The 25,291-nt window shown below is 30.8% G+C and overlaps 1 protein-coding gene across 2 annotated transcripts in view; it reads left to right on the forward strand.

Annotated features, from left to right (window-relative positions):
- The window catches only part of PCDH10 (protocadherin 10), a 38,400-nt gene extending 13,626 nt beyond the window's left edge, over window positions 1-24,774 (forward strand). The window contains exon 6 of one of the 2 annotated variants that reach the window (XM_024745132.1): window positions 24,211-24,774. In XM_024745132.1, coding sequence (XP_024600900.1) covers window positions 24,211-24,230 — 20 coding nt within the window. In that variant the 3' untranslated portion in view covers window positions 24,231-24,774. Of the gene's footprint in view, window positions 1-5,301; window positions 5,343-24,210 lie in introns of those variants that run through there. The other variant, XM_024745131.1, reaches the window with a different exon arrangement.
- The last annotated feature ends 517 nt before the right edge of the window (window positions 24,775-25,291 follow it).

Here is a 25,291-nt window from a genome sequence, read left to right on the forward strand (position 1 = left end):
CTTTGAATACTGCTCACCTGCTGACTTGATTTCCATGTGTTTTGAAGGTCTTAAGGTGGAAAAACATCTCTTCACAGTTAAATCACCAAGAGATCTCGTTTTCTTATTGCTTACCAGCATTATCACTTAATCATCCTTTTCCCACAATGACATTAAACACAGGCTAAATTCAGAAATCATTGCAGCCATCAGTTTGATCATTCTACGTGATTTAGTAATATGTTGGCATGGATACACGTTGCTTATCCGAATCAGAGGAACTACACGATGAAAGCATATCAACACAGCAATATTATTCATTTATTTAAAATAGTAGCTTCTTCTAACATTGAGACATTGATAATTGTAGTCAGCTCTTTCGATATTGGGACCATAGTCTCGAAGTGGATAACTTTATACAACCACTCTGAAAAACAACAATGCTTTGAGATTCTTTAGCATATATTTATTAAAGTAGCCTAAAATCAAATTTTAATAAATAAGGACTATGATTCAGTCTTTGCCCCTCAAACTAAATTCTGGATTTAAAATTTTATTCATTCTTTCTGGATTTAAAGTTTTACTTATTATCAAAAACCAAGCTTTTCCAAATTTTACAAAACATATTCTCAGTAGTGTTTCACTTAAAGTAATAATATACATTATAGAAGTACATTATCAATAATTTCAAGGTAAAAATTCAAAGGGCATATGATTCAGAGTAATTCAAATTTGTATTTCTAAATAAATGCAAATATTTCCTGTTAGCATATATTAACTGGTAAATCTACATCAAATATAGTGAAAAATCAGTTCAACCTCTAACTCTTAGTGATTACCAACCTTGAGGAAATTTCACTTACATTATAGAACTGAAATTTTGAACATCTACAAATGTCTTTTCTCTACTGACTAGTTTTTCTTTTTAATTTTAAGAATCATGGTAACAATTTTTGTTGATAAAAATATTAATGCTACATATATTTTAATGCAAATTTCTCTACTTTTTAATAATCTAGTATTTCATTTAGATCCCTGATTTCAGGAATTATAAAATATGTTATCAGATATATGTGCTGCTAGAAATCAAAGAATGCATCTATTATTTTACCAAGAAAATTAAGATTTGTTTGCATATCATTCCCGATGTGTATTATAATTAATTAATTTTGAATAACAATTTCCGTCTTCTGTTTTAGCCAGCTCAGCTCATACTGCTCAAAATTTAGGGTTTGGGATGAAGTGTGGACGGGATGAAAAAGAAGCAGAAAAATAGCATTTTGTTGTTTTTATTTATACTCTCCTCAGTTCTTCATATAACTTTAATCATGTCTGAATTTTTTTTTTAACTTCTAGTGTTTAATGTCATCTTAGTCTCACACAGTTATCTTTAAAATTACTTCCTAGCTCTGATTTAATAGGCATAGTCAATTTTATGGTTAATCTGACTGTATAAGCTAAACCAAAACCCTCCATTCCTGACAATTTTGCCCCCCAAATTCACATGGTGGTAGTTGTTAATACGTGTATCATTTATCATCAGGAATGGAAATATTCTCATCTTCTAAATTGAAAAGCACGTCCCTTATGTAATTAAAGAAGCTAAAAATTAGCACTAATTACCTTTATTTAAAATCAGAATGTTTAAATAATTATTGAGGAAGCAGTTTTTCTTTTGCTAAACATGCATTTTGTTTTTTAATGAACATAATGAACATTTTGATGTTAAGAAAAGTAACTGTATATTTAGTTATTTTTGTAAAGCCCTAAAAAAAGCCTAATCAGGCTACCACTGTCATTTATAAAATAATGACAGGGAAATGGTGATACGCTTAATAATACAAATGAGATCATTGTCTACACCCAAGAACTTTCTATTTCTACACCTCTGATTGCTAAAGTTAAACTTAAAAATTGTAAGAAAACAACTTTTACACAAAAGTGCATGTATGCACATTAAAAACAATGTACTTTGTGTTTCTAAAAAAATACCTATATACAATTATATTTCTTCTTTTTTTAATGTATAAGAAAAGATCCATGAAGACTATACATAATGCATTTAATGAAATGGAACTTATTTTTTTAATCAGGAGAAATTTTCAGCATATCTCTTAAACCTTGTCTCATTAGTCATGAGCTCTTTACAAGCATGCCTCCTCTTATTTTTGTCATAATGTTGTATATTGCTAACACTCTGATAAGGACCAAAGGGATACGCTGAAAGATGGAGTAAATAAATTTAAACATGGTCATATAGTCAAAATATAGTGTTTAGATTTATCTTAAAATGTTAATAAATTTTAGCTTAGCTTTAATTTTTATTAAAGTAATAAAAAATATGAAAATACTTTGTCTTAATAAAAATCAATAATTGTTTTCAACACATTAAAATGAAATAAAAATATTCTCTGGAGTTTAAAACTAGTTATATTTTTCATACAGGATTCAAGAATTTCTTTAAAATTACTGACATGTTATTTAAAATTACTGAGTCTTTCAACTGACACAGTAAGTTATACATAAAACATCTAGATAGTCTGAAAAAATAAAGATCATAAAAATAATTCAAGTTCAAGAATATAATTAGTAAAAGTTATAGCATTAATGTAATTTAGAAAAGCCCAAAAGTTAAAAGAACATGTTTAATATTATTTTTGTAATCATTCTTGCTTATGATTTTGGTTTCACATTTTGAACATTATCTCTTCAGATTTTTTTGTCTGGAAACAAGCATATCTTTCAGTTTAAATCCACCTAAACAATACAGTACTAAAGGTATGAGGATTTGTTATTTGGAAACCTGTTGATTTCTTGTCAAAAACTTAGTCATTCCCTAAGAATTGAAAACAATCATAAGGTAAATGGCCAATGAAATTTCATCTAAAATGTATGTGTGAAATCTTTCTTTCATTTGTTTAAAGGGTCATACAATAATAAATTATATTGAATAAAGTGAAAAAAAACTACATGGACATCATGATTTTTAAATCCTAAATCCATGAAATTTTCTACAATCATAAGACTGTAGGAAACCATTTATTGAAAAGTGTTACAATTGATTCTGCTTTCATAGCATACAACATTTAGACTAGTCCAGGTGTGTCAAAAAAGCAGCTGTCTCCTGACCTAACTTTGTTTTTGCCTACTTTTGAGCCCTTTTGAAATTTCAACCCAACTCATACATATCATAATGTAAGAAAAGATGTCAGAACTTTGAAACATTGCATTTAAAATGCTGCTGACACTTTGACTTCTTTTCAGTAACCCTCATTTTAGGAACATTCTTTTTGGCATCTATATTATTTCTACCTAACACTTCAAGTTTTTACTTTTTTGAAGTCGTAGAGTGTGTTTTGTTGAGTCACACATCTTCCAATTCCTTCATTATCTTAGTCGGCCCTCTAAGTTTTCATAATTTGTTGAAGTCAGACGAATTATGAAATATATATAGGAGCATATACAGTATTCAAAATAAAATGACTTTTCTTACTGGTACAGATTACCCTCATACTTATGTACCCCTGTGTAGTGTTTTCTCTGGAATTTGTATATTCCTCTAATGTCATAAGCATAGCATCACTTTATCAAATATTAAATTCCACAGAAAGTATTTTTATAGGTGGCCTTTTGACATTTTTGTCTGTTAGGTCCATATGTTACTAAATGAATGGACATATTTTTCAGTAATTTTTCCTTTTTTAATAGATATGTTTGTTTCTGTTCACTTTTTCTCCAAGTTGTGCTACTTTTTTTTTTAATAATATCCTATTTCTGAGATTTTTGTTCTCTCACTTGTCTTTATAAGAATACCTCTAGATTTGTGAATCTAACTAATTTTCTTACTTTTTTAGTTTATCTCTTTGTGACAAATCTCTGGTTTTTGAATCACACCAGTATTTCTATTTTTCCATTAAATTCTTTTATTCTGTAATTATGAATTAATCTCTCGTAATCCAAATAGTTTACTCACATCAACTCTGTGAGCAAGAAACAAATGACAACTCAGGATCAGAAAAAACCTGACCCCAGTTCATATTCTCCATATATCTACTGTTAGAATTAAATGTTCACTGAATTTTACAGTATTTCACTTCTTTGAAAAATGGTAATCTATTCACAATTTATGGGATTACTCCAGTTAAATGGTGTAGCAGCTGACTGGAACCTTTGTATACTCTAGATAAATGAGATATCATAAGACTATCTTGTTTCTTCTCCTTTAGTTGTTGAGCAATGGTCTGCCTCAACTAATAGGATTTAAATGAAAGCTATAAAAATCTTTCTGAGGTGCAGATATGAAACAGAACTGTTCATTTTACATCTATACATCTGGCAATTTCTGTAGGCAATTTGTGTTTTACTTATTCAGACAGCAGTGCTTCTCTGTGACTTATCACATATCATTTAAAATGTGTGCCTTTGGGTGCATTGAAACTAGTTAATATCCAATACTCCCTTGGCATATTTAGACTCATTACCCAGCCATGCATATTATAAACGCAAAATAATTATGAGATAGAATATGAATTAATGGACGAATGAGTGTTTTTAAAGCACCCAAACTTTCTTTAATACTGTCATCATACTTTACTTTACACACACATCTACACACAGCTTTTGATACCTCTAGGCAAACTCTCTTCTTTTCTTCCAATTAAAAAAGCATGTTTTAAATTAGTTGTATTTCTCCCTAGATAGTACCTACAAGGTTTTATGAGGGAAGATAGATATTGAACTCATTCAAAATATTGAAATACACCTAACCAAGATGTTTTGTGAAATATGATGGTGTTTTTCAGTACTTTAAGATTTTAAACTTCTTTTGATTTATTCAAGGGTCTTACTTCATATTCTAAGGAGGAATTAAATTTTTTTTTAATTTCTTAACCCTCTTAGAATATTAATTGCCCCCCTTTCTTACCAGGTCTGTAAAACAATCTTTTACATGTTTTATTTACTAATAAAGCTTTCATACTTTAGCTCTCATCCTTCACATTTTTATAAAGCTAATGTATATACATATATACATTTTCTTCGTTATGGTCACTTATATTTCTTATTTAGTTCCCAGGTAGGAGTTATTTATTTACATGTTATTAATTACATTTTTGAGTTCATGGATACATGGTTAAATAAAACATTTAAGGTCATATAGAGAAGACAATTGGTTAAAGTAATTTATATCTTTTTCAGTGTTTTACACTGCTTAGTAAATGATTCTTCATCTACATAAAGCAGTTTATTTTGTGCACACTTTGCATTTTATTGAATCAACATTTAGCACATTAATATATTTATATACTTCATTTTATATTACAGACCATTTTCATTCTCTTTCTTATTTTGTACATTGGAAGTAAATCCATATAAGCATTTGTGCATCACGTGAGCCTAACAAAGGAAGATTATCAATTAAAATATAAATAGAATTGTTCAGTGAAAAGGAATATCTACTTGGGAATTTTTCCTGCCTCCTCATACTGAAGATTTTGGGTCAAAATTTAAATGCATCAAATTATAAAGATATTGTAAATAAGTCTCGAATATACAAATTCAATTGCTTATAAATATTATTAAACATTGTTCAATACTCAACGTGCCAGACTTTTTTTGAGTGAGTCTGCGTCTTCTGAAATCCTTTTAATAGGAATTAGTATCATTTAGACAATATAGCTTGGAAGTTGTTTTGTACTATAAGGTTCATTGTTCAAGATTAAATAATACTACTGAATCAGGACTAAACTCCGCATAATGTGAGTCCATTTAATGCTTCCTAAATTATAATAAAAATCTTGGAAGTTTTATATCTAGGTCTAATAAGACTCCCTAATTACTGTGTTAGTGATTTCTAATTAACTACATCAGTTTAGGTGGGGACAGTATAGAAGATTTGAAAGATTGAACCCCAAAATATAATTACATACAAAAGGACATGGATAAAAACAAATTGTAAGCTGGAAAATCTACAGATAAAAATCAGGATTTTATTTTTGATTTTTTAATTGATATAGTATATGACATTATATTTATATATTATGTCTAGGCACTTAACCATATTCTTTTTCCTAGAGATACATTTCTTTTAACTGTAGGGATTGAAAAGATTATATGTGAAATTTATTTCAATAAAATTTTTATAACCTGTCCTCTTAAGTGTTGTCTAAATTATCAAAGATAGTTTTTAAATCATTGAGTTCAACAAGTGATTATAAATATATTTTCTGCGTTCTATTTTAATGATTCTGTTGTATGGATAGAGTTGTGCATATTTGCAACCCATAGAGAAGCATTATGTTTTTAATTTAGTTTAATTTTTAATTATATCTATCAGTTACCAGAGAAAGAACAGACAGAGATTATGCTTAACATAAGAGTAAATTTATTTAACTAATGGCTATTTCATTATCAGAAGCTGTTAACATGATAATATGGTGCTTTTTGAGAAACAGATAACTGATACAATCAATTTTGGTTGTTCCTTTATTTTTGGGGGTCCTGGTTGTACTTTTTGAGGATGAGTTCATATTGCATAATACAACAAAATTAACCATGACACTGTAGAGGAAATAGATTTCTGTATTATGAGGAAGACATTATTTTTACTGCTTGTAAAAATGTTGTAATCAGTAGGGCTTTTTTCTCTCTTTTAATGTTGATGTTAGCTGGAATCCTACACAAGATTCTAATATTACTTGTGTTGGATATTTAATTGTATATTTTACACAAACTGGAAAATTGACATTAGTTTGTCAGCAAGTGTTCCAAGGTTCATATTTATGCCAATAACTATGTTTCAGCTGAAAATTGGATAATTACTACCTTATTCCATAAAAAGCATATCTGTAAATGTTTTTGTCAAAATAAGTGTTTGGAAAAATAAAAAAGTCCTAAGCCGAGAAGTAATACATAAATAAAATCAATATCAAACATATATTTCCTGGGTTAAATTTTGAATCACCCTGGATAAAGAAATAGCCAGGGCAGAAAGCTTCTCTCATACTTAACTAAACATCACTGGGCTTTGTCTCAAAGGGCAACATATTGGTAAAAGTTCTGAGTCAAAAATGGCAACAGTAGATAAAGTAAATGTAATAAGTTGTCTTGATGATGTACACCTGATGGTGAGTTTAAAGTAAAATACTTCACATGTAGGTTTAATCAAAATGGTGGTAGGAGTAATAGGTCCATAGATAGGAGAGTTAAAATTATAGTTTGACAGTTTCTATCATTTTATTCTTAAAAAAATATGTAGAAAACCTTGAAACTGACCTGTAAAATTAGTATAAAATTATTGTACCTTTTTCTTTCACTATTAATAAATCTGATGCCAGAACCAATCCCCTTGCTAGTCACTAGTAGTGTGGTTTTAAGGTTTACTTGCCATAGAATTATTCATCAGATGATTACATTGGAGGTCAGGAAATCTAGATCTGTTATGATGAATATATATTGATTCTTGAATTACCTCAATCTTTTTGGTAAGAACAATGGTAATAGGGAATGATATTATGTACAGCACATACATTCTACTAAGTTATATTTTTAAACATTTTTTAAATGATGGATAATTTCAAGCTTATTCAAAAAAGAGAACAGTTTACTAAACTCTCCACTTAAACAATTATCAATTCTTGACAAATTTGTTTCATCCAAAACCTAATACACTTCCTCTTCTTTCATATTTTTAAAGCAAACCCAGAAACCCTACTGTTTAATTCATTAATATTTCAGCATATTTATTAAAGATAAAGTTGAACATAACCACAGGAATAATATTCCTCCTAAAAAATTTTCTTGCTATCGTTGATTGGTTGTTGTTCAAATTTCCATAATTTTCTCATAACATTATTTACATTTACAATTAATTTGATTCATGATTAAAATAAGGTTTGTTGATAGCAACGCATTTTTATTTTTTATTTTAAAACTTTTGATTAATGTACAGTATGCATATAGACAAGTACAAAAATCACAAACGTATAACTCAAGAAATTTTCACAAAAGGAGCACACCTGTGTAATCAGTGACCACATTAACTGGGTACTGTGTCCAGTAGCCAAAACATTACTAGTATCTCAAAAAGTCCACCATTCTGTCCCCTTTCAGTTACTACCACCCAAAGTGTTACCACTGTCCTGGGCTCTAACCAAAGATTAATTTTTCTGGTTTTAAAAATTTATATAGTTTGAATAAATGAACTAGTGCAATATATTTGAGTTTAACTAAAATGTAATAGCTGGTTAGTCTCTCTGATAATATAGGGAAAGCAAATATCATAGCTAAAACATATCAGTATGTAAGCTTAAAAAGATAATTTAGTTAGGATGTGTTCTCCTTGGATATGATTTCTGTTACTATCTTTGGAGTTATTATCATGTCTAGTATTTCAGAAATGCTTGATACTTGTCGTTATATCTTCTCTTTGAAACATAATCTTCTGTTAACTTAGTGGTGTTTTACAGAAACAAATACTTAAATATGTTGATTTGAATACCAGATTATAACAAAAGAGTAGAAAAATTGAAATGTGTCTATTTCGCATTTCTTTGAGCCTAGATTAGAGGACTGTGGCAAACTGGAGACTATGGTGCTTAAAGGAGACTCTGAATAAAGAGATTAACATTGTGGAAAATAACCTATCTGAAGAGACTCTAAAGGATTGAGGGACTGTGAATTAAGAAGAAAAGGGGAGAGGTGACCAAACAAATGTTAAGTGTTTAAACAAATATTTCACAGATAAATATCCTGACCTTGACATTGGTATTTGCTCCTAAGAGAAATGGAAGCACATTACCTAGAAAACTTTACAAACTACAAACATATACATACGCCAACCGTAATTTGGCGGAATAGCACTTTCTAGCCCTGTGATGTATTCCCACAGAATGCTTTTCTAATACTGGGTCTGGTTTAAAGGAGTGAAGGATGGGGCTCAGTTTTACTAGGGGAAAAGGAAAGGCAATTGAGAAAGCTTGGATTTTTATATATTTCCTTTCCTTCCTGTTTCTACACAGATGACTTCTTATCTTTCGTATTTTGGAATTTGGGGAAGGAAACATTTGGCTTCTTAAATCCTTTTTTTCCCTCTCACACACTGAATTGCAATGGATGATTAAATGTCTAGGAACAGAAATTTTAAAATCCTAGTTTTAGAAGGAAATTTGGGAAAATATATATAGTGTAAAAGCTGAGTATGAAAAAGTCTAGTATATTTTATATATGCAATAAGTACCATAGAGTATGTCTATTAAAAGTATGCATTACAACTTAAAGATTTAAGACTTCATATTATATATAATAATTTATAAAAGACATGACTATAGATTTTAATATCTATATGAAGATATTTTAAATATTTTAAATATATTCATCAAATATTGAATCTTCTCTTTATTGAGTTGGCTTATTTCTCTTATAATAAGAATTTTCCATTTTGGTATCATATTATCCTCTGCTGAATTTTAAGGAAAATCCTTGGTGTCAGTTACTGTGGAATGACTTACAAATAAAAATGCAGCAGCTATCATTAGTGACTCAGGGTCAAGTGGCCTACTTTCCTTAAACCTAGTGGTGATACGTGCTTTCTTAATTATTTTGGAGGATATAGCAAATAGGCTATATATGATCATTATATCTTGGATCGATACTTTGGAGAGTAAATTAAAATGTAGCATTAGCTTGGTAAGGGTGGAGGCATGAATAAATCATGCACTTAAGAAAGGGAAAATAGTCAAATGGGGGAATGGTGTTAGATAAACATTAATGCTTGATTTAAGAACAGTAGTAGCTACTACTGAGTGCCAATTTTATAGGCATGGAGAAGATGAAATGACACACTACAATTTCATAAATATACAAACAGTGTTACAAAGTGATAGTTCTTCTCATCAATTAAGGGTCATGAAATAAGCTCTATGAATTTCAGATTATAGTAAATAATTTTAGAAATGTTTGAGAATATTTTATGATTATATAAATATACTCAATTTTATATAGGCAAAGGGGTTTTTGGTAGTAGACAATGTAGAAATGCCTTTTATTGATAAACTGGAGTGAATTTTAACTCCTTTGAAGTTGAATTAAAACTAAGGATTTGAGAAATCTATATTTTAAAATTATATTATGAAACGGTGGGAAGATAATTATTTCTCAAATTATAACAACAAAATATTGACTCTATTGAAATGTGACTGGGAAAGGTTTTTTTTTTTTTAATGCAGGCTTACTTTAGAATTGTTTTTAGGCAAATACTTGACATTGAATAATTTTATTTTCGTCTCTCAGACTTAAAATTGACCTTGAAATCTAGAAACATAATCCTTAAGAACTTAAATTGCTTGCCTTGTAGGAATTCTTCATAGGAATTGTGATTTCTTAATGCTTATAAAAGGTGTGCTAAAATATCCAATATGGGGGAATATTACCTTTGCTTTAAATAAAAGCATTTAACATAATTTACAAAGGGTATATTATATTGTTTTGAAATTAATTTTAAATCTATGTCTTTTAAAAATTCTATTAAAGTTTTTCACATTTCAACTACTTTCTAATTCTGAGGGGTAGATATCAATAGGTCCTATTATTTATAATACTATTCTTTATTGTAAAGTAGTGCTATGGTAGTTTGAAACTGTAAAAATGTTTTTAACCAGCTGTTTTAAACTGACCTTCCCAAGCTACTGACAAAAACAGTGTGACCCACATTCAAGAAAACTTATTATTGAAGACATACTATATTGTAGGCATGGTGGCCTTCAGTTTTGTTTGCCGTAGATCTAGATTATGTAAATGTTCTCAAGGCCAGCCATATAGGAAAATGATTCTTATCACAGACTGATGTGAAAATAGGATCAATATCTTAATTTAAAATACAGATGTAATAACAATCAACTGAAATACTCCTGGAGATATCCAGGGGAAAAATAGGAATACTATGAGAACTCTGGTTGAGAAGGTGTAAAGGACATCAGATCAACTTCATTACTAGTGATCACACAAAGTGTCAGGCATCCTCATCCTATAAGGATACTATACCTCCTGCACAGATCAAATCAACTCGGATCAAGTCATCTCAGTGTCATCTGCTCTGGGCCGTGCTAGAAACATGCAAAAGCATTTTCAATTATTGATATCTCTCCACTCCATACCTCATAATACCTCATACAAACTTCCTTTGAAGTGGTTTTGAAAAAAATGAAGAAACCAACCTCGGACATATTACAATACCAGTGAAAAGTTTTCCTCTTCCTTTACGATGTATGTGGAGTACAACCTGCTTGCCTACTTGGATTGTGGTGTCCTTAGTAAATATTTAAAAAAGACTCTAGTCATTATTTTCAGGGTAGGTTTTCCTAAGCATCACTAATTTTATTCATTTTGACTTTACGATAGCTTGGAACATTTAATTTCACAAGACATCATTTTCTGATTTTGTTCTCAAAGTATGCATGTACTTCCTTTGGACACATAGCCTGCTACGGAATTACAAGAGTGGGTCTCTATACTGGTCCTCACATCAGAGAAGTGATGTATAGTTAAGCGCTCCAGTTATAGAGCCAATCTGCCAATCTGCCATGGTTCAAATACTGATCCAGCCAGTTACTAGCTGTGTGACCTCTGTAATTTCTTTAATCTTCCTGTAACTCATTTTCCTTATCTGTGACATAGATCCTCAAAAGCTCATTGTGGAGATTAAATTATTTAACATATTTAAAGCAGTGAGTGCTTGGCCCAAAGGAAGCACTCATTTAGGTGTTCAGGGCAACCATATATTCAGTTAAAATTGGAACAATGACATCAGCCTGAGTATGGAGAAAATTTAAATTCTGGGTTTAAATAGAACTAATTATGCTTTCTTTTACTCCCAGAGAAAAATCAGACTCCAAATGTTCTTTTCATGATATATCACTATTTTACATCTGCAGTGTATATCCTTTCACATAATACATATGCTTTAAAAGTACAGTATCCCTATTTTTCTTTTTCATCTGTGAAACCAATGAAATGGATAGATGAGAACCAAAGTTATAATGCCCAGTAAAGACTAAGCTTTATTTGTTTTATAAGATGTTAGTCACGAAGCATGATTATAACTTTAAACATTTCATATTCTCATTATTTTACTTAACTTGTGCATGTCCAATGAGTGGAGATATTTGATTATGAGCAATAAACAGTAAAAATAAACTGATAAAGAATACTCTTTTTTGAAACAACTGATTTTTATTTCATATAGAAAGCAGCATATTATATTTGATGATTGTAGAAAAATAAAGACTATTTCTTCAGGTCAAAAATTCCATTTCCAATTTGACTTAATCTACATTTTGACAATTGTACTAACCCCTTAGAGAAATTCTGGCCTTAGGCAAGATATTGTTACTCCAAAGAGTTCTGATATCCCTGTGTGAGAGACACAAATGCCCTAAAATTATCACAAAAAGTAAATGTAAAGAGTCTATTAGTGTGGAAAATTGGGTTTTTCTATAAGATATACCAAAGATATCTATGTCTGCCATAAATCAGTCTTTACACACAGAAGCCCAAAGATATTCCTGCCTCCTTTTTCTTCCCTAAAACCCTATTATCTGATAAACTCTTTCAGTTACCCTTATATTTATATTTTTGTACCTTTACTTTCACAGTCAGAAAGAACTAGCAAATGATGTCACAAACCCTTTTGAGAAACGCCTGAAAAACTGCCCAAACTTTACTTTTTTGTTTATTTCTTATTCATTGAACTCTCTCAGGTGTAATTCTCTTGATTTTATGGTTCTCTGTTTTCTGTCTTCTACCTTCCCATCAGTTCTGCATAGGTATCATGATTTTGCCTAGAAAACAAGAGGCCTAACAACTAAGTTCCAGTGCCCAGTTCCATGCATTATATGTGCTTATTTCTTTTTATCTTTATGACTATTTAGAAGAAAGTCAGTAAGGATTTGTTACATGGGTTTAATTTTTGTTTTTGGTTTACTAGCAGAGCATTACTGCAGTTGTCAATCTTTGTGGTAATAAGGGCCCGACGGAGAATGATAGGGGAAGGATCAGAGACATTCTGAAAAAAAAATTATAGTATTAGAATTATAAATGTAAGAATAAAAGGCAAAGAAAGTAGTTATCAAGGATGGTTCTCAGGTCTTGAGACTGCATGATTGGGAGAAGATTGCATCCCCAATCTCACAATTAATTGTGAGACAGTGTAGAAAACAAGTGTACTTTCTTTTCTAAATTAAGATTTTTAGAAGTGAAAAGTAGATACTAGGGAAGATGATAACTGAAAATACTAGTAGATCGAGATACAACGGGAGTTATTTTTGGATAGGAAAGATTTGATCAAATGTATGTGACATTTAATCACTTTAAATACATTATTTTAAATGCCGTGATTAAATTTGTCCCCGTGTCTTCACCATTTCTGTGAGTTGCAGACCAGATGTTCCTAGGGTAAGATTTACTTGTGAGTGTCTCTCTGTGAAAAAAAATAAACCCTGAAGCAGTATTTTATTTTAAAAAAAAAGATTCATATAAAAATCTTACATAAATCATATATAAATCTTATACAGTGTATTTAATATTTGTGATCATTATATGCCTTATTTTTCTTTGTTAAAATCTGTGGAAAAAAATGTCCCATCTTTTCTACGGTTCCTGGCTTTAATTGCTGCTGACAGAACCTGAGGCTTGAGACAATGGGATAGAATCACTTCCTAGAGCAGCTCATATCACTGCTTTTTTTCTGTCACAATTATCTTAGAATTGAGTTATCAACCACAAAACATCCAGGCAGTCATTTTGACTGCAGAACACTTTGTCACTTTTGGAAGATTTAGGGTGATGGAATGCAAACTATTTCCAGATGTGTAAAGTATAAACCCTGGATCCTCGGCTGGACTCTGTGAGAAGACACAGGCGTACTTTCTTTTTTGCATTCCCCGAACCCAGTCATTTCTTCCTAATTCACAAAAATTAATGAAAACCCCTCTACTTCTCTGTCTGGCTTCCACTGTCAAATAATTAGAGAATTTATTTATATTCACAGACATTTGACTTTAATATGTTCCCCTTTAAAAATCTTGAGAGGCTTTCTGTTTCGGCTGCAATAACGTTCACGCTGTTATTAGCTTTAAAAGTTTTTTGTTTAAACCCTGCCTACATTTTTTAGTTTCATGCCATTCAGTGATTGTAGGCTTCTTGATACACTGTTTTTCCCAGGCCCTTGCACTTTGACATTCCATTCTCCCTCTGGAATGCTCTCTCATTGGAAAAACCACTCCCACCCCGGCTGCTTGGCCATCTACTCATCCATCAAGATTCAACTCCTTTTACCTTTAATGGGAAGCCTTCCCAGACAAAGAGATATATACAATCTTCTTGTAACTTCTTATAGATTTTATATGCAATTGCTATTGTTAAACTATCCTATAAAACAATTGTTAGCCTATTGGACTGGTAGATCTTTTAGAGAAGAATCCATGTGTATTCATTTTACAGTCTCAAATCCCAGAACTTTGTCTGGAGCAAAGTAAATACCCATAAAGCCATATTAGACTACATCAATTAATCAATAAATGAACCATCCTGAAACCAAGGAAGCGAGTGCATTTCTTTTTCTCCTTAGTTATTTAGGCATCTTCCCAATTTACATAAATTAATATAATTATAGTAATCTCTGAATGGCAAAACAAACAAACAAACAACCCCCCTAAACCTAACCATTTCCACTCCTAACATACACTCTCCTGGATTTCATCATTTTTCAACCTTCCTTGATTTTCATGTTCTTTTATTCTGGCCTTACATATACTGCTACTAGCTCTTTTATTTTTTATTTATTTATTTTTTTTCTGATTGATTGCTTTCTCTTTAATAACTCCTTAATCCTCATATTTCAATATCACCAACTGCTAATTTCACAGTCTATTTCTTTTCAGTTGTCTGTCGCATATAATTCACAAACATATACATAAACATTAAGTAAAAATGAGGTAATCTTATACATGAACATAAAGTGGGATCCACTGTAGATATATGAGTATAAGCAGGAGACTGTTGTAATATGGGATAACCAGGGCTAGAGGTAATTTATCTGGCTTTCCTTTGGGTTTCTGGGGTTTTCATGTAACAGTTTTTAAGCCTTTGGTATTTTTGTTTATCATCAGTATTGCACAAGTTATTTTCAGATTTTTCTTTATGGCATTGTGGCAACTAAAGAGTATCTCAGATACTTTTTTTAAAACAAGGATACAACATTTTTATTTTGTTCTGTGAGAATTTTATTACGAGACATGTAGGTACATTTGTACTTTAGTCATATTTTAATAATGATGTAGATATGTTATATATAAATATATATTGTCAATACTATTTAACCTGGTTAATTATTTAAACAAATACTAGACTTAACAAAGGTTAATTATTTAAAACTTGAACTTTTTCCTAGATTTATTGTGATACTTTTCATAAATAATAAATGTATAACATGACTTTTATTGACTTTATTAGGTGGTTAAATATTTACAGTAATTAGGAAAAACCCTAATCAAACACAAAGTTTAAAGTTATGGAATGTAATATAACTGTGTAAGGATTTAACTCTTGTCATTTAATTAGAACATAACTAAAATGATTTTTAATGTTTAACAAGCATGGTAGTGATCTTATTTTAACAAATTCGCATTTTTGTGATGTTTTTAAAGCTGAGTTTGATTCACTGCTTATCGGTTTTCAAATCTCTAATTATCTGATTCTAGATTAAATTGAAGGTCCAAGAGGGAGGTAGTTTAATGAGTTTCTAGAATAGAACTAAAATTAGAATGTATATTTAGATTTAAATTTTAGAATAAATAATTTAAAATTATGGTTCTTATGCAAAGAAGAAAGAACATTTTATCAAATATGCTATATCTACCTCACAAAAACAAATGCTTCAATTGAAATCAAGGTTAAAATTTAATTATAATACAAAAAAATTTAAATGACAAGATTGTGTTCATCTATGATAATAGATAACTGATTTTTTATATTTTATCTCCTTTTGAATTCTTACATCTTAATTTTAAAATCATTTTACATGGAAATATGTACAAAATGTATTATATGAACTACAGTTCTACAAATTAATTAGAGAATAGAGTGTAATATTTTTCTAGGAAAAACAGCCTAACATTCTCCTCAGTGGTAACTAGTATCATCTGTGCTATCATGTAGCTGATATCTTGAGGATATGGTTGCCAGATCTAACAAATAAAAATACATGACACCCAAATGTTGCATGGGGGGTATGTATACTAACTAATTATTCACTGTTTATCTGAAATTCAACTGTAACTGGACACCCTGTATTTTATCTGGCAACTCCGCTTAAGAAGTTATTGGCACCTGTAGTCTTGAGTTCCTAACCTGTTTAGTGTGGGGATGTTTTTCTAGATACAGAAAACCAGTGGTTAGCTTTCACTTTTCAGTGAGTCAGATTTCAACCCTTCTGAGCCTGCAGTTCCTGTTATTAATCTGCTATTTGCTTTGACATAGAAGCAACTGAATGATGTTAGGGGAAGTCAGATCATCAAGTATATTAAATAAATAGCCATACTTCTACACACCGTTTCTAAGTCATGCGTGTTGTGTCTCTTTTTTGAAAATAACCTTGTAAAAATTGTGCTATTAGTATTTTATTTACCAGCCCAGAAGATTTTCCACTTATTTCCATGGCTTAGTTATCTAAAGTGTTAGTTGAATTATTTTGAAATCTTATCACTATTTAAGTAGGCTATTAGTGGTTAATAAATTAGATACATGGCTATGTATTTTTTAAATGAAGATCTTATGTATTTATTCTTAAGTTTTCCCTGTCTTTCATTGCTGGAATTTCTCTGCTTGGTTTTCATATAGAAGACAAAGTTGTGCATGTCACTAGTAGTTGGTTTAATATTGTGATACAGTGATGTTGTTTGTTGCAAATAAGTCTAAACAGGTATAACATCCCTACACTTAGAGGAATAACTAATGCCTTGCAGGAATTTTCCAAACCTTTACTTGGAAAATTAATGCTAATTTCAACCTTACAGGGAAGTAACTAATTTGATCTCCTTATAATATTGTTTTGAAGGAAACTACTAGAAATATAAGTATCTAAATGTCAGTAAATATCAGCTCCATAATTCTCAAAGAAAAAAAAAGGAACCATTTATTCTTTAAAGAAGCATATGGATGTCTTGTTAGAATTTAGAGACACATAATCATGGCATTTGTCTAAGTTAAATGAAAGATCTTTTGTCATTATTAAAGTAAGAGTTAATTGAGTGGATTTTCTTCAAAAGAAGTTTCAAGGGTATTTCTTTATTGCCATGTAAAGAATGCAATTTTCAAATAGTTGTGGAAAAAATCACAGTTTCCATATTTTAGTGCGTTATGGTAAAGAATTCCAGAAATTTTTTCAATGATATTATAAACATGGAGAGCAATATGTGTTAGAGAGTTCCATTTCCTAAATATATGCCAATGTAGGGGCGGAGCATTTAAAAAGAAATATATGCCAATGTAGGGGCGGAGCATTTAAAAAGAATTCAGTCTCCACACTTGATTTTAAGATACCATTCAGGCAAGGGGGTTTTTTTTGTCAAAGAGAGCCTGGATGGTGACCAGAGTGTTCTTGGTAGGGTCATGTCCTATTACTTTTTTCGCCCTCAGGGAAAATTTGTTAAGCTTTCAAGGCATAATTTTTGAAATTTCTAGGTAAGTTTGGAATACATCCATTCAATCTATAAAATGCAAGTACTTTGTCATGCTAAGTTTTTTTAAACAAATATTTTAATATAAAAGTTTATTTCTTTAGCATTTAAAAAGATATTTAGAATATTGACAATTTTTGTGTCTAGATGATTACCATGTGTTTTTTGATATTTTGCTTAAATCAGTTCAGGTAATGATAATAATCAAAGTATATTGTCTAATTAAAGGAGTTAATATACTATCACTGTTTTTTGTTGTAGATTTTAAAGCACTCTTAATTAAAGTAATTAATTAGAGACAAAGATTTTTAAACCAAACAAAATTGAGTTACTGTAATTACACCTACCCTGTTAATACATAGCACAGGGAGATCAGCTCAGTGGTTTGTGACCACTTAGAGGGGTGGGATAGGGAGGGGGGGAGGGAGATGCAAGAGGGAGGGGATATGGGGATATATGCACACATATAGCTGATTCACTTTGTTATACAGCAGAAACTAACACAACACTGTAAAGCAATTATACTCCAATAAAGATGTTAAAAATATATATATTAATGGTAGTTGACAAGGTTGCAGTAACCCATAGAGTAGATATTTCTTGGTGAATATACTATTGCCTTAATAAGAAGGTAGTTTTAAATCACACATATTCACATACACACAAACACATACAAGTATATAGAAATTTCTAAAAGCCTATGGATTTTCTATCTACAAGAAATTCATGATGTTTTGGGAGACTCACTTGCTCAAAGCTATGTGAAGGTAATGGTATTCTGCCATACTTTTGGATTCTACTTGTAGACAGATAGAAGCCCCTATTTTCAAGGCTATGAAGTCTTTTAACTAACAACAAAATGTGGTTTAAAAATAAGCTCCATTTGTAATACTAAATACTGTAATTTTCACAGGTGGTACATATAGGGCTTCGCACAGTGCATCAACACTGCTTGATCTCAAGGGTAACTTCCAGCTTATGAAATTAATTCTGTCTTTGCCCACACCATTCTTAGTAAGCAAATGAAGTCCAACTCATTTCTATTTTGTGACCTCAAGTTCATATACAGTCTCCATCGCAACTAAAAAATAGCAGTTTTGGTCACTAGGTTCTGGCACTTAGGGGTGCCAGAATTTCTAGAGCTAAAATGTCTATAAAGAGAATATTATGCTCAATATGTTTGTCTCCTATCTTAGAAAGGATCCATTTATTGATGTACATTTCTAATCCACAAAACTACACTTACCGATTTCTTATCCCTTAAAATACCCACGGATTTATCTTTTAATTTAATAGGCATTTAATAATTGCAAATTATGTTGTAAGCATTGCGTGCATATATAGACTAAACTAAAAATAAACACTTGGCTTTACGATGTATTTCTTAGGTGAGTGGTCTGAAGTCTTATTTGAGTCATTTATTTCAAAAAGTTTCCTTTCTAAAAAACTAATCAAGTTTACAAATGGGAATCACCTCCTCCAAATGAACTCTTGCTTTCTAGATATATTCTGTAATCTCTTAACTCTGTCAAACTAGAATAAAAAGGCATATTGTTTGATGAAAGGAAATTTAACATGAGGATGCTGTGAACATTATGAAATAAATATAAGAATGCAAGTTTATATTGCTCTGAGCTACAGTTATTAGACAGAAAGACAATCTATATTATACTAACAGAAGGCTTTCAGTCTTTAAAATTCATAATAAACCATAGCATGTAATTTTTCAAATTATATACATATTTAATTTCAAATATTTTTGTAATTTTTTGAGAGGAGGAAAACATTTACAATATGAACAAGATACAACTATATTAAAAAAATAAAAGCAAATATAAGGGCGTTCCAGTGGGAAGATCAAAAACAAAGCAGCGACCCATTTTAATAGTTAACACAACTATGCTCATCTCAGAACTTTAGGGTTAAACAGAAAAAAAACTCTTTAGAGACATTTTTGAAGAGAATCTTCAAAAATGGTTCAAGAATAAGACAGAGGAAAGTTAAAAGAACTGATTATTCGCTGGACAGATCTCTAATGGGGCTTACTTTTAAATGATCTTTCAGTTTATGATGTGCTTTCACACAGGGAACAGAGAGTAGATGTTTCTTACTCCTACAAGGGTAATGGGCTTAAACTCTTGTACTGTAGTTCACTTTATACATAAAGAAGTGTCCTGACCCTGAGGCTCAGGAAACATTTGAATGACTTCCCGAGTAGCTTACTGATCTCAGCTTCTAGAAGTTTTTCACTGTAGTGGAGTCTCCATCATCTGGGATATTTGAAGGCTGTTCTTTCTTTCACTGGCAGAAATAGATTAGATCACTTCATAAGCTTTATTTATTACTTTAGCTTCTGTGATTTACGCTGTCATAAAGTATAAAGAGTATTATGCTTCCTGCTACGCAAGTAGAGGAATGTGAATATTCAAATGATTAAATTGTCATTTTAATATATTATACAATATTATTTTTTCACCAGATTTTTAGTAAACTATAGTATGTTGAAGAAATAGAATATCACTGGTGATGTTTTTCAATTATTTTTTGCAACATACATATTTACAAGCAGTCTTCTTAAGTCATTCATCAGAATTTTTAAATGTCCAACAGTTTAATATCAGACTTTACAAATTACCAAAGGCAGTAACACGATTCCACAGTATAAGGAAAAATATGCATCATGGAACTTTCATTAAAATAGTATGTATATGCTGAAAATATACATACGTATACCTGTTAAATATATACACACATATATATGCTAAATTATAAAAGGTAGATATTTGAACCTCTTCTCCATTAATAGTAATTTTTCATCTGTAGTTCAGGCAGTAAGATAAATGTGTTAAATGTAACATTTATATGACTCACTTTGAAGAATAAATGCAGTGAATGAATAAATAGAGGTAAAAACAAACAAATAAATAAATAAATAAATAAAATAAAATTCCAGTAATCTGGAATCACAGTATCTGGAAAGATAGTCACAAAGTTGTTAGCAGCAGTTATCATTTTTTGGGTATTTCTGAGTGCTTTTATTCTTATTTGGCTTTTTCTGTGCTGTTTGAATTTTAAATTTTTAATGAATTTTATTTTATTTTTGAATTTTTAAAGTAAATAGGTGTAATTCTACAAAATATATATATATATTGTAAATACTTATAAGTACAGCTTTTTAAAAACATATAATTAAGGAAGAATTGACATAGTTAAAAAAAAAGGAATGCTAATAGTCCTTTTTCTATTACTTTTGACTTGAATGAAAATAAAATATTTTATTCATATCAAGTAAGCAAATCCCTATACATGCTGATGAATAGCTAAGGAAAAATGCATTTGCGAAATGAAAAGAAAAAGTAGAAATTCTCCAACTATGCTTTGATAATTTCAAAACATATACAGAATACATCAGAAAGCATGAAGATTCAATGTATTTTACCCATACTCTGTAGCCTGAAATGCTTAACAAATGCATGACCATAATCGTTAATACTGTGGAATAACTGTCCTTGGTATGGACTCTAAAATGTAATAGCGTCAATTTGTCTCTTATATTTGTGTGCTACTTCCAGCATTAACCCATATATCCCCCAAAGAACAATGATTTTTCAGTATTCAGACTCACCTTTTAAAAGCCTTGAAACAGGGGGCCTCCCTGGTGGTGCAGTGGTTGATAGTCTGCCTGCCGATGTAGGGGACACGTGTTCGTGCCCCGGTCCGGGAAGATCCCACATGCCGCGGAGTGGCTAGGCCTGTGGGGAAAGAAAAAAAAAAAAAAAAAAAAGCCTTGAAACAAAATGTATATGACTGTAACTTTAGTAATAATATATTTTATTTTCTCTAGTTTGTCTAGCAATCCTTAACATTCGGGAAATTAGCTTTTGAAATAAAGGAAATCTTCCCTCTCCATTCTAATTTGTTCTGACCTTCAACTTCAGCCCTTACACTTGTCCTATTCAGATTTGCATTCCTGAATTAACAGATAGATGGGAAGAGGTAGATGTAACGAAAGGTGATTATATTATTCGGAGAACTACTGAAATAGGTGCATTTTAAATAAAAGCAGCACACATGTAAGCCTAAGCAGTAATAAAATATACCTTTTAAGCTTGTGTTTATGTTTCAGATATTGAGTATATTATATGCTAAACATCTGTGTTCTTGTAACAGTGAACCACTTTAATAACACGATTTTTCTGTATCCTAATTAAATCAAATGAACGTATAATATCTAGGCTAATAACTTATTTCATAAGTAATTTTTTTTTTTTTTTTGGTGGTACGCGGGCCTCTCACTGTTGTGGCCTCTCCCGTTGCGGAGCACAGGCTCCGGACGCGCAGGCTCAGCGGCCATGGCTCACGGGCCCAGCCGCTCTGCGGCATGTGGGATCTTCCTGGACCGGCACACGAACCCACGTCCCCTGCATCGGCAGGCGGACTCTCAACCACTGCGCCACCAGGGAAGCCCCCTATAAGTAATCTTTTAACCTAATTAGAAATATTTTACTCATTTAAACTTGTGTTAGGTTGACTAATCTCTGCATTTACACTAAGTAGCTTTTCAGTGTATTCATTTTTTTCACATAATGAGTTAGTTTATAGGTTGAGTATAGGTCATTACTGACTTTCTTTTTTATTTTGAACTAGTAGAATGTTTCCTAAAAATCAGTAGTTTCTGATTTATACTGTTTAAGAAAAACTTCAAACTGTAAGTAATATCTCCAACTTATTTTGAAAAAAATTATTTGTAAGATGATGGTATTTTCTGGGTTGTCCAGAAAAGTGCAAGATTACACCTTGTGCAGTCATTAATAATGCTCCCTTTCAGCTACACAATTGTGCAGTTCAGACAATACGTTATTTGATCACTATAATTATTTGTTCCAATTCATTTTATAAACCTGAGTTTCTGCGATGGCTAAATATTTTAATTTACTTGAGAATTTTAAATCCTGATTGATATAAACAAAATGTAAATCATTCATATTTATCAAGTTTATCACGAAGCAGAGAATTTGAATTCAAAGGCATAGGAAAATAAGATTCGCTTCTTTTAAAAGAGTGAAGTTTCTATTTGCTTATATAATAGAATACTCTTTGTAGCATTATGACCAGGTAAGTTATAATAGCTACCATGTGGTCCCCTGTTATAGCTAATTCATTTTATAATTCATGATATTATATGATATTATAAAAATATGTTTTGATTATTTTCAGTACTGGTTACTACACAGAAGATGTATATATTCATTTTCACTTTGATTTCTGTCAGTGGTGGTACCTGATTTTTACAATTTTAATTGATGTATCTTTGCTAAAAGGTGAACTAATGAAGAAATGCTTGATGGTCTGGTCAGAAACTGAGTTTGTGAGGAAAAATAAATGAAAGAATCAGGGAAAATAAATTAAGAAAATATAAAACTAGAAAATCTACTTGAAATGAGTGGAAATACCATAGGAGAGGAAGTGAACTCATCAGCATGTTCTTACATTCGTAGAAAACAACAAAAAAAGTAACTTTTCACCAGTTTGAAATAATTCAGTTATGCTACTTAATGTTGTACTTATTTTTTAATGAGATACACATATATGTGTTTTTTAATCACAATTAAACCATCTTGATTTTTAGCTCATTTTTATTATACATCTCTTATGTCCCAGATACTGATCTAGGAGATGCAGTCTCTATTCTCATTGTACTCATGGTCAAATATCACAAAGATTATGAATAAGTGGGAAGAAGTATCCTTTATCATTACAAATTAAATACTGAAGATCATAAATTCTGAATGATTGAATCTGGACATCCTGCTTCATAATTCATTTTATAAGACTGGGCCACATTCAATAATATCTTTTTCTCCCCTTTGCCTATTCCCACCTTAGAAGAAAACTGATTCCTTTCAGGGGATAAATTTACCTTACAAAATTATGAGCCATAAAAAGATTTGGTTTTTATATAATTCTAAAAAAATTAGATAAAATAAACCTCAAAAATGTGAATCATCCTTTAATTTTTAACTACATGAACACTTCCTGGTACAGTTTTCTCCTATTATATGTAGATTTAATACATGTAACTTAGAGCTTGTTAAATTAAATATATAACCACTTATCACAGATATTCTAAAGACTTGTTCTAGAAATGTAAGGACCACAATTTTTTCCTCTATTCTGATTGTGCATAAATAGTGAAGTAGGGATTGTTTTGTAGATAACTTTAAAAAGTTAATCACATAATTGAGGGTTGGTATATAAAGCTCACATTTCCCATGCAAAACTGATTTGTATAAACGTCAAAATTGTCATTTTCAGAAACCCAAACAACAGAATGTGGCTATTGGAAGCCAAGGTGACACAGAAATATCTTGCCACTACCTGGGTCTGGTAGGGGGATACAACTTGTTTCCAGCTGTATTTGCTTCTTTTACAATACTGTGCAATTCTAAACACCAACAGTCAGGCTGTTTCTCTTAGAGTATTTTTCTTTTCTTTTTCACAGCACGGAAAAGGATATGCTAGTCAATTCTACAGGACTTACCTGAAGCAGCATGATTTGCACAAAGTCGACCAACAAAAGCATCAACTTTTCAACTTCATTATCTTGGCCATCCAGTTAGTTGTGTGTAACTGAGTATTAGGTTGCCAGCGGAGTCATTACGGCTAATTATAGGACCTAATTGCTCTCAGCAGGCCTGAGAAATGAGTTGAAATGTGCAGAACTGTAGAAACTTTAGGCAACTGATTTTGCCTCTCCGATCAGTGTGTGCCTGTTTACAGCACTATATCTTTCTCTCTCCAAATGTCACTGAGCCCTTTAGATGTTTATATTCACCACGAGAAGCCAGTTATAAAGATAAAGGAAATTTGTGCATTATAAATGCAATATCACTGTTTTAAACTTGACTGTTTTATATTATTTTTGTGTGATCAAGTGTTCCCCAAACTATTCCAACTTTACAAGAGAGATTGTGATTATGTTCTTTTCACCTGTGGGTTATAAAAAATGTTGTATTCTGAAGACCCACAAAATATCAAAGACATTCTGTAGTTTATACACCGTGTTGCAAAGTGTTTACTGTACTATTTCAAAGCTTCTAAATAAATATAAAATATATATATTATATTATATAATTTTCCTAAAATGTGGTACAACTTAGTTGGTTTTTAAATGGATTCATACAGTCCACATCATATAATAAAGTAAAAGGTAATTCAGGGTCCCAAAGATAAACTTACTAAGAAAAAAATAATCATTAATCGTTTCCTTCCAGTTTTTGTATCTTATTCAACCCTGTTTTTCCTTGTTTAAAAGAAAATGAAGCTCTAAGCTGCAAAATTTTGTCAAGAACTCGTACTGATTTTCAATGCCAAAGATATAGCTGTCGATGTTATCAGAGGAGCGCTGAACATGTACTATCAAAATATCTAACAATCTACATTATTTCGATTCTATTTCTATGGCTTTGAATTTAGAATCATTTAAAGATTTTATAAAGAATCTATAAATTCACCTGTGTCTGTTGTTAGGAAAAAAAAAAAAAAAACACTGGGTGTGTCTGTACATTCTGTGGTGTAAAATA

The sequence above is a fragment of the Neophocaena asiaeorientalis genome, unplaced genomic scaffold (genome assembly GCF_003031525.2).
Source record: "Neophocaena asiaeorientalis asiaeorientalis breed wild unplaced genomic scaffold, Neophocaena_asiaeorientalis_V1.1 scaffold65, whole genome shotgun sequence".
Lineage (NCBI taxonomy): Eukaryota > Metazoa > Chordata > Mammalia > Artiodactyla > Phocoenidae > Neophocaena > Neophocaena asiaeorientalis.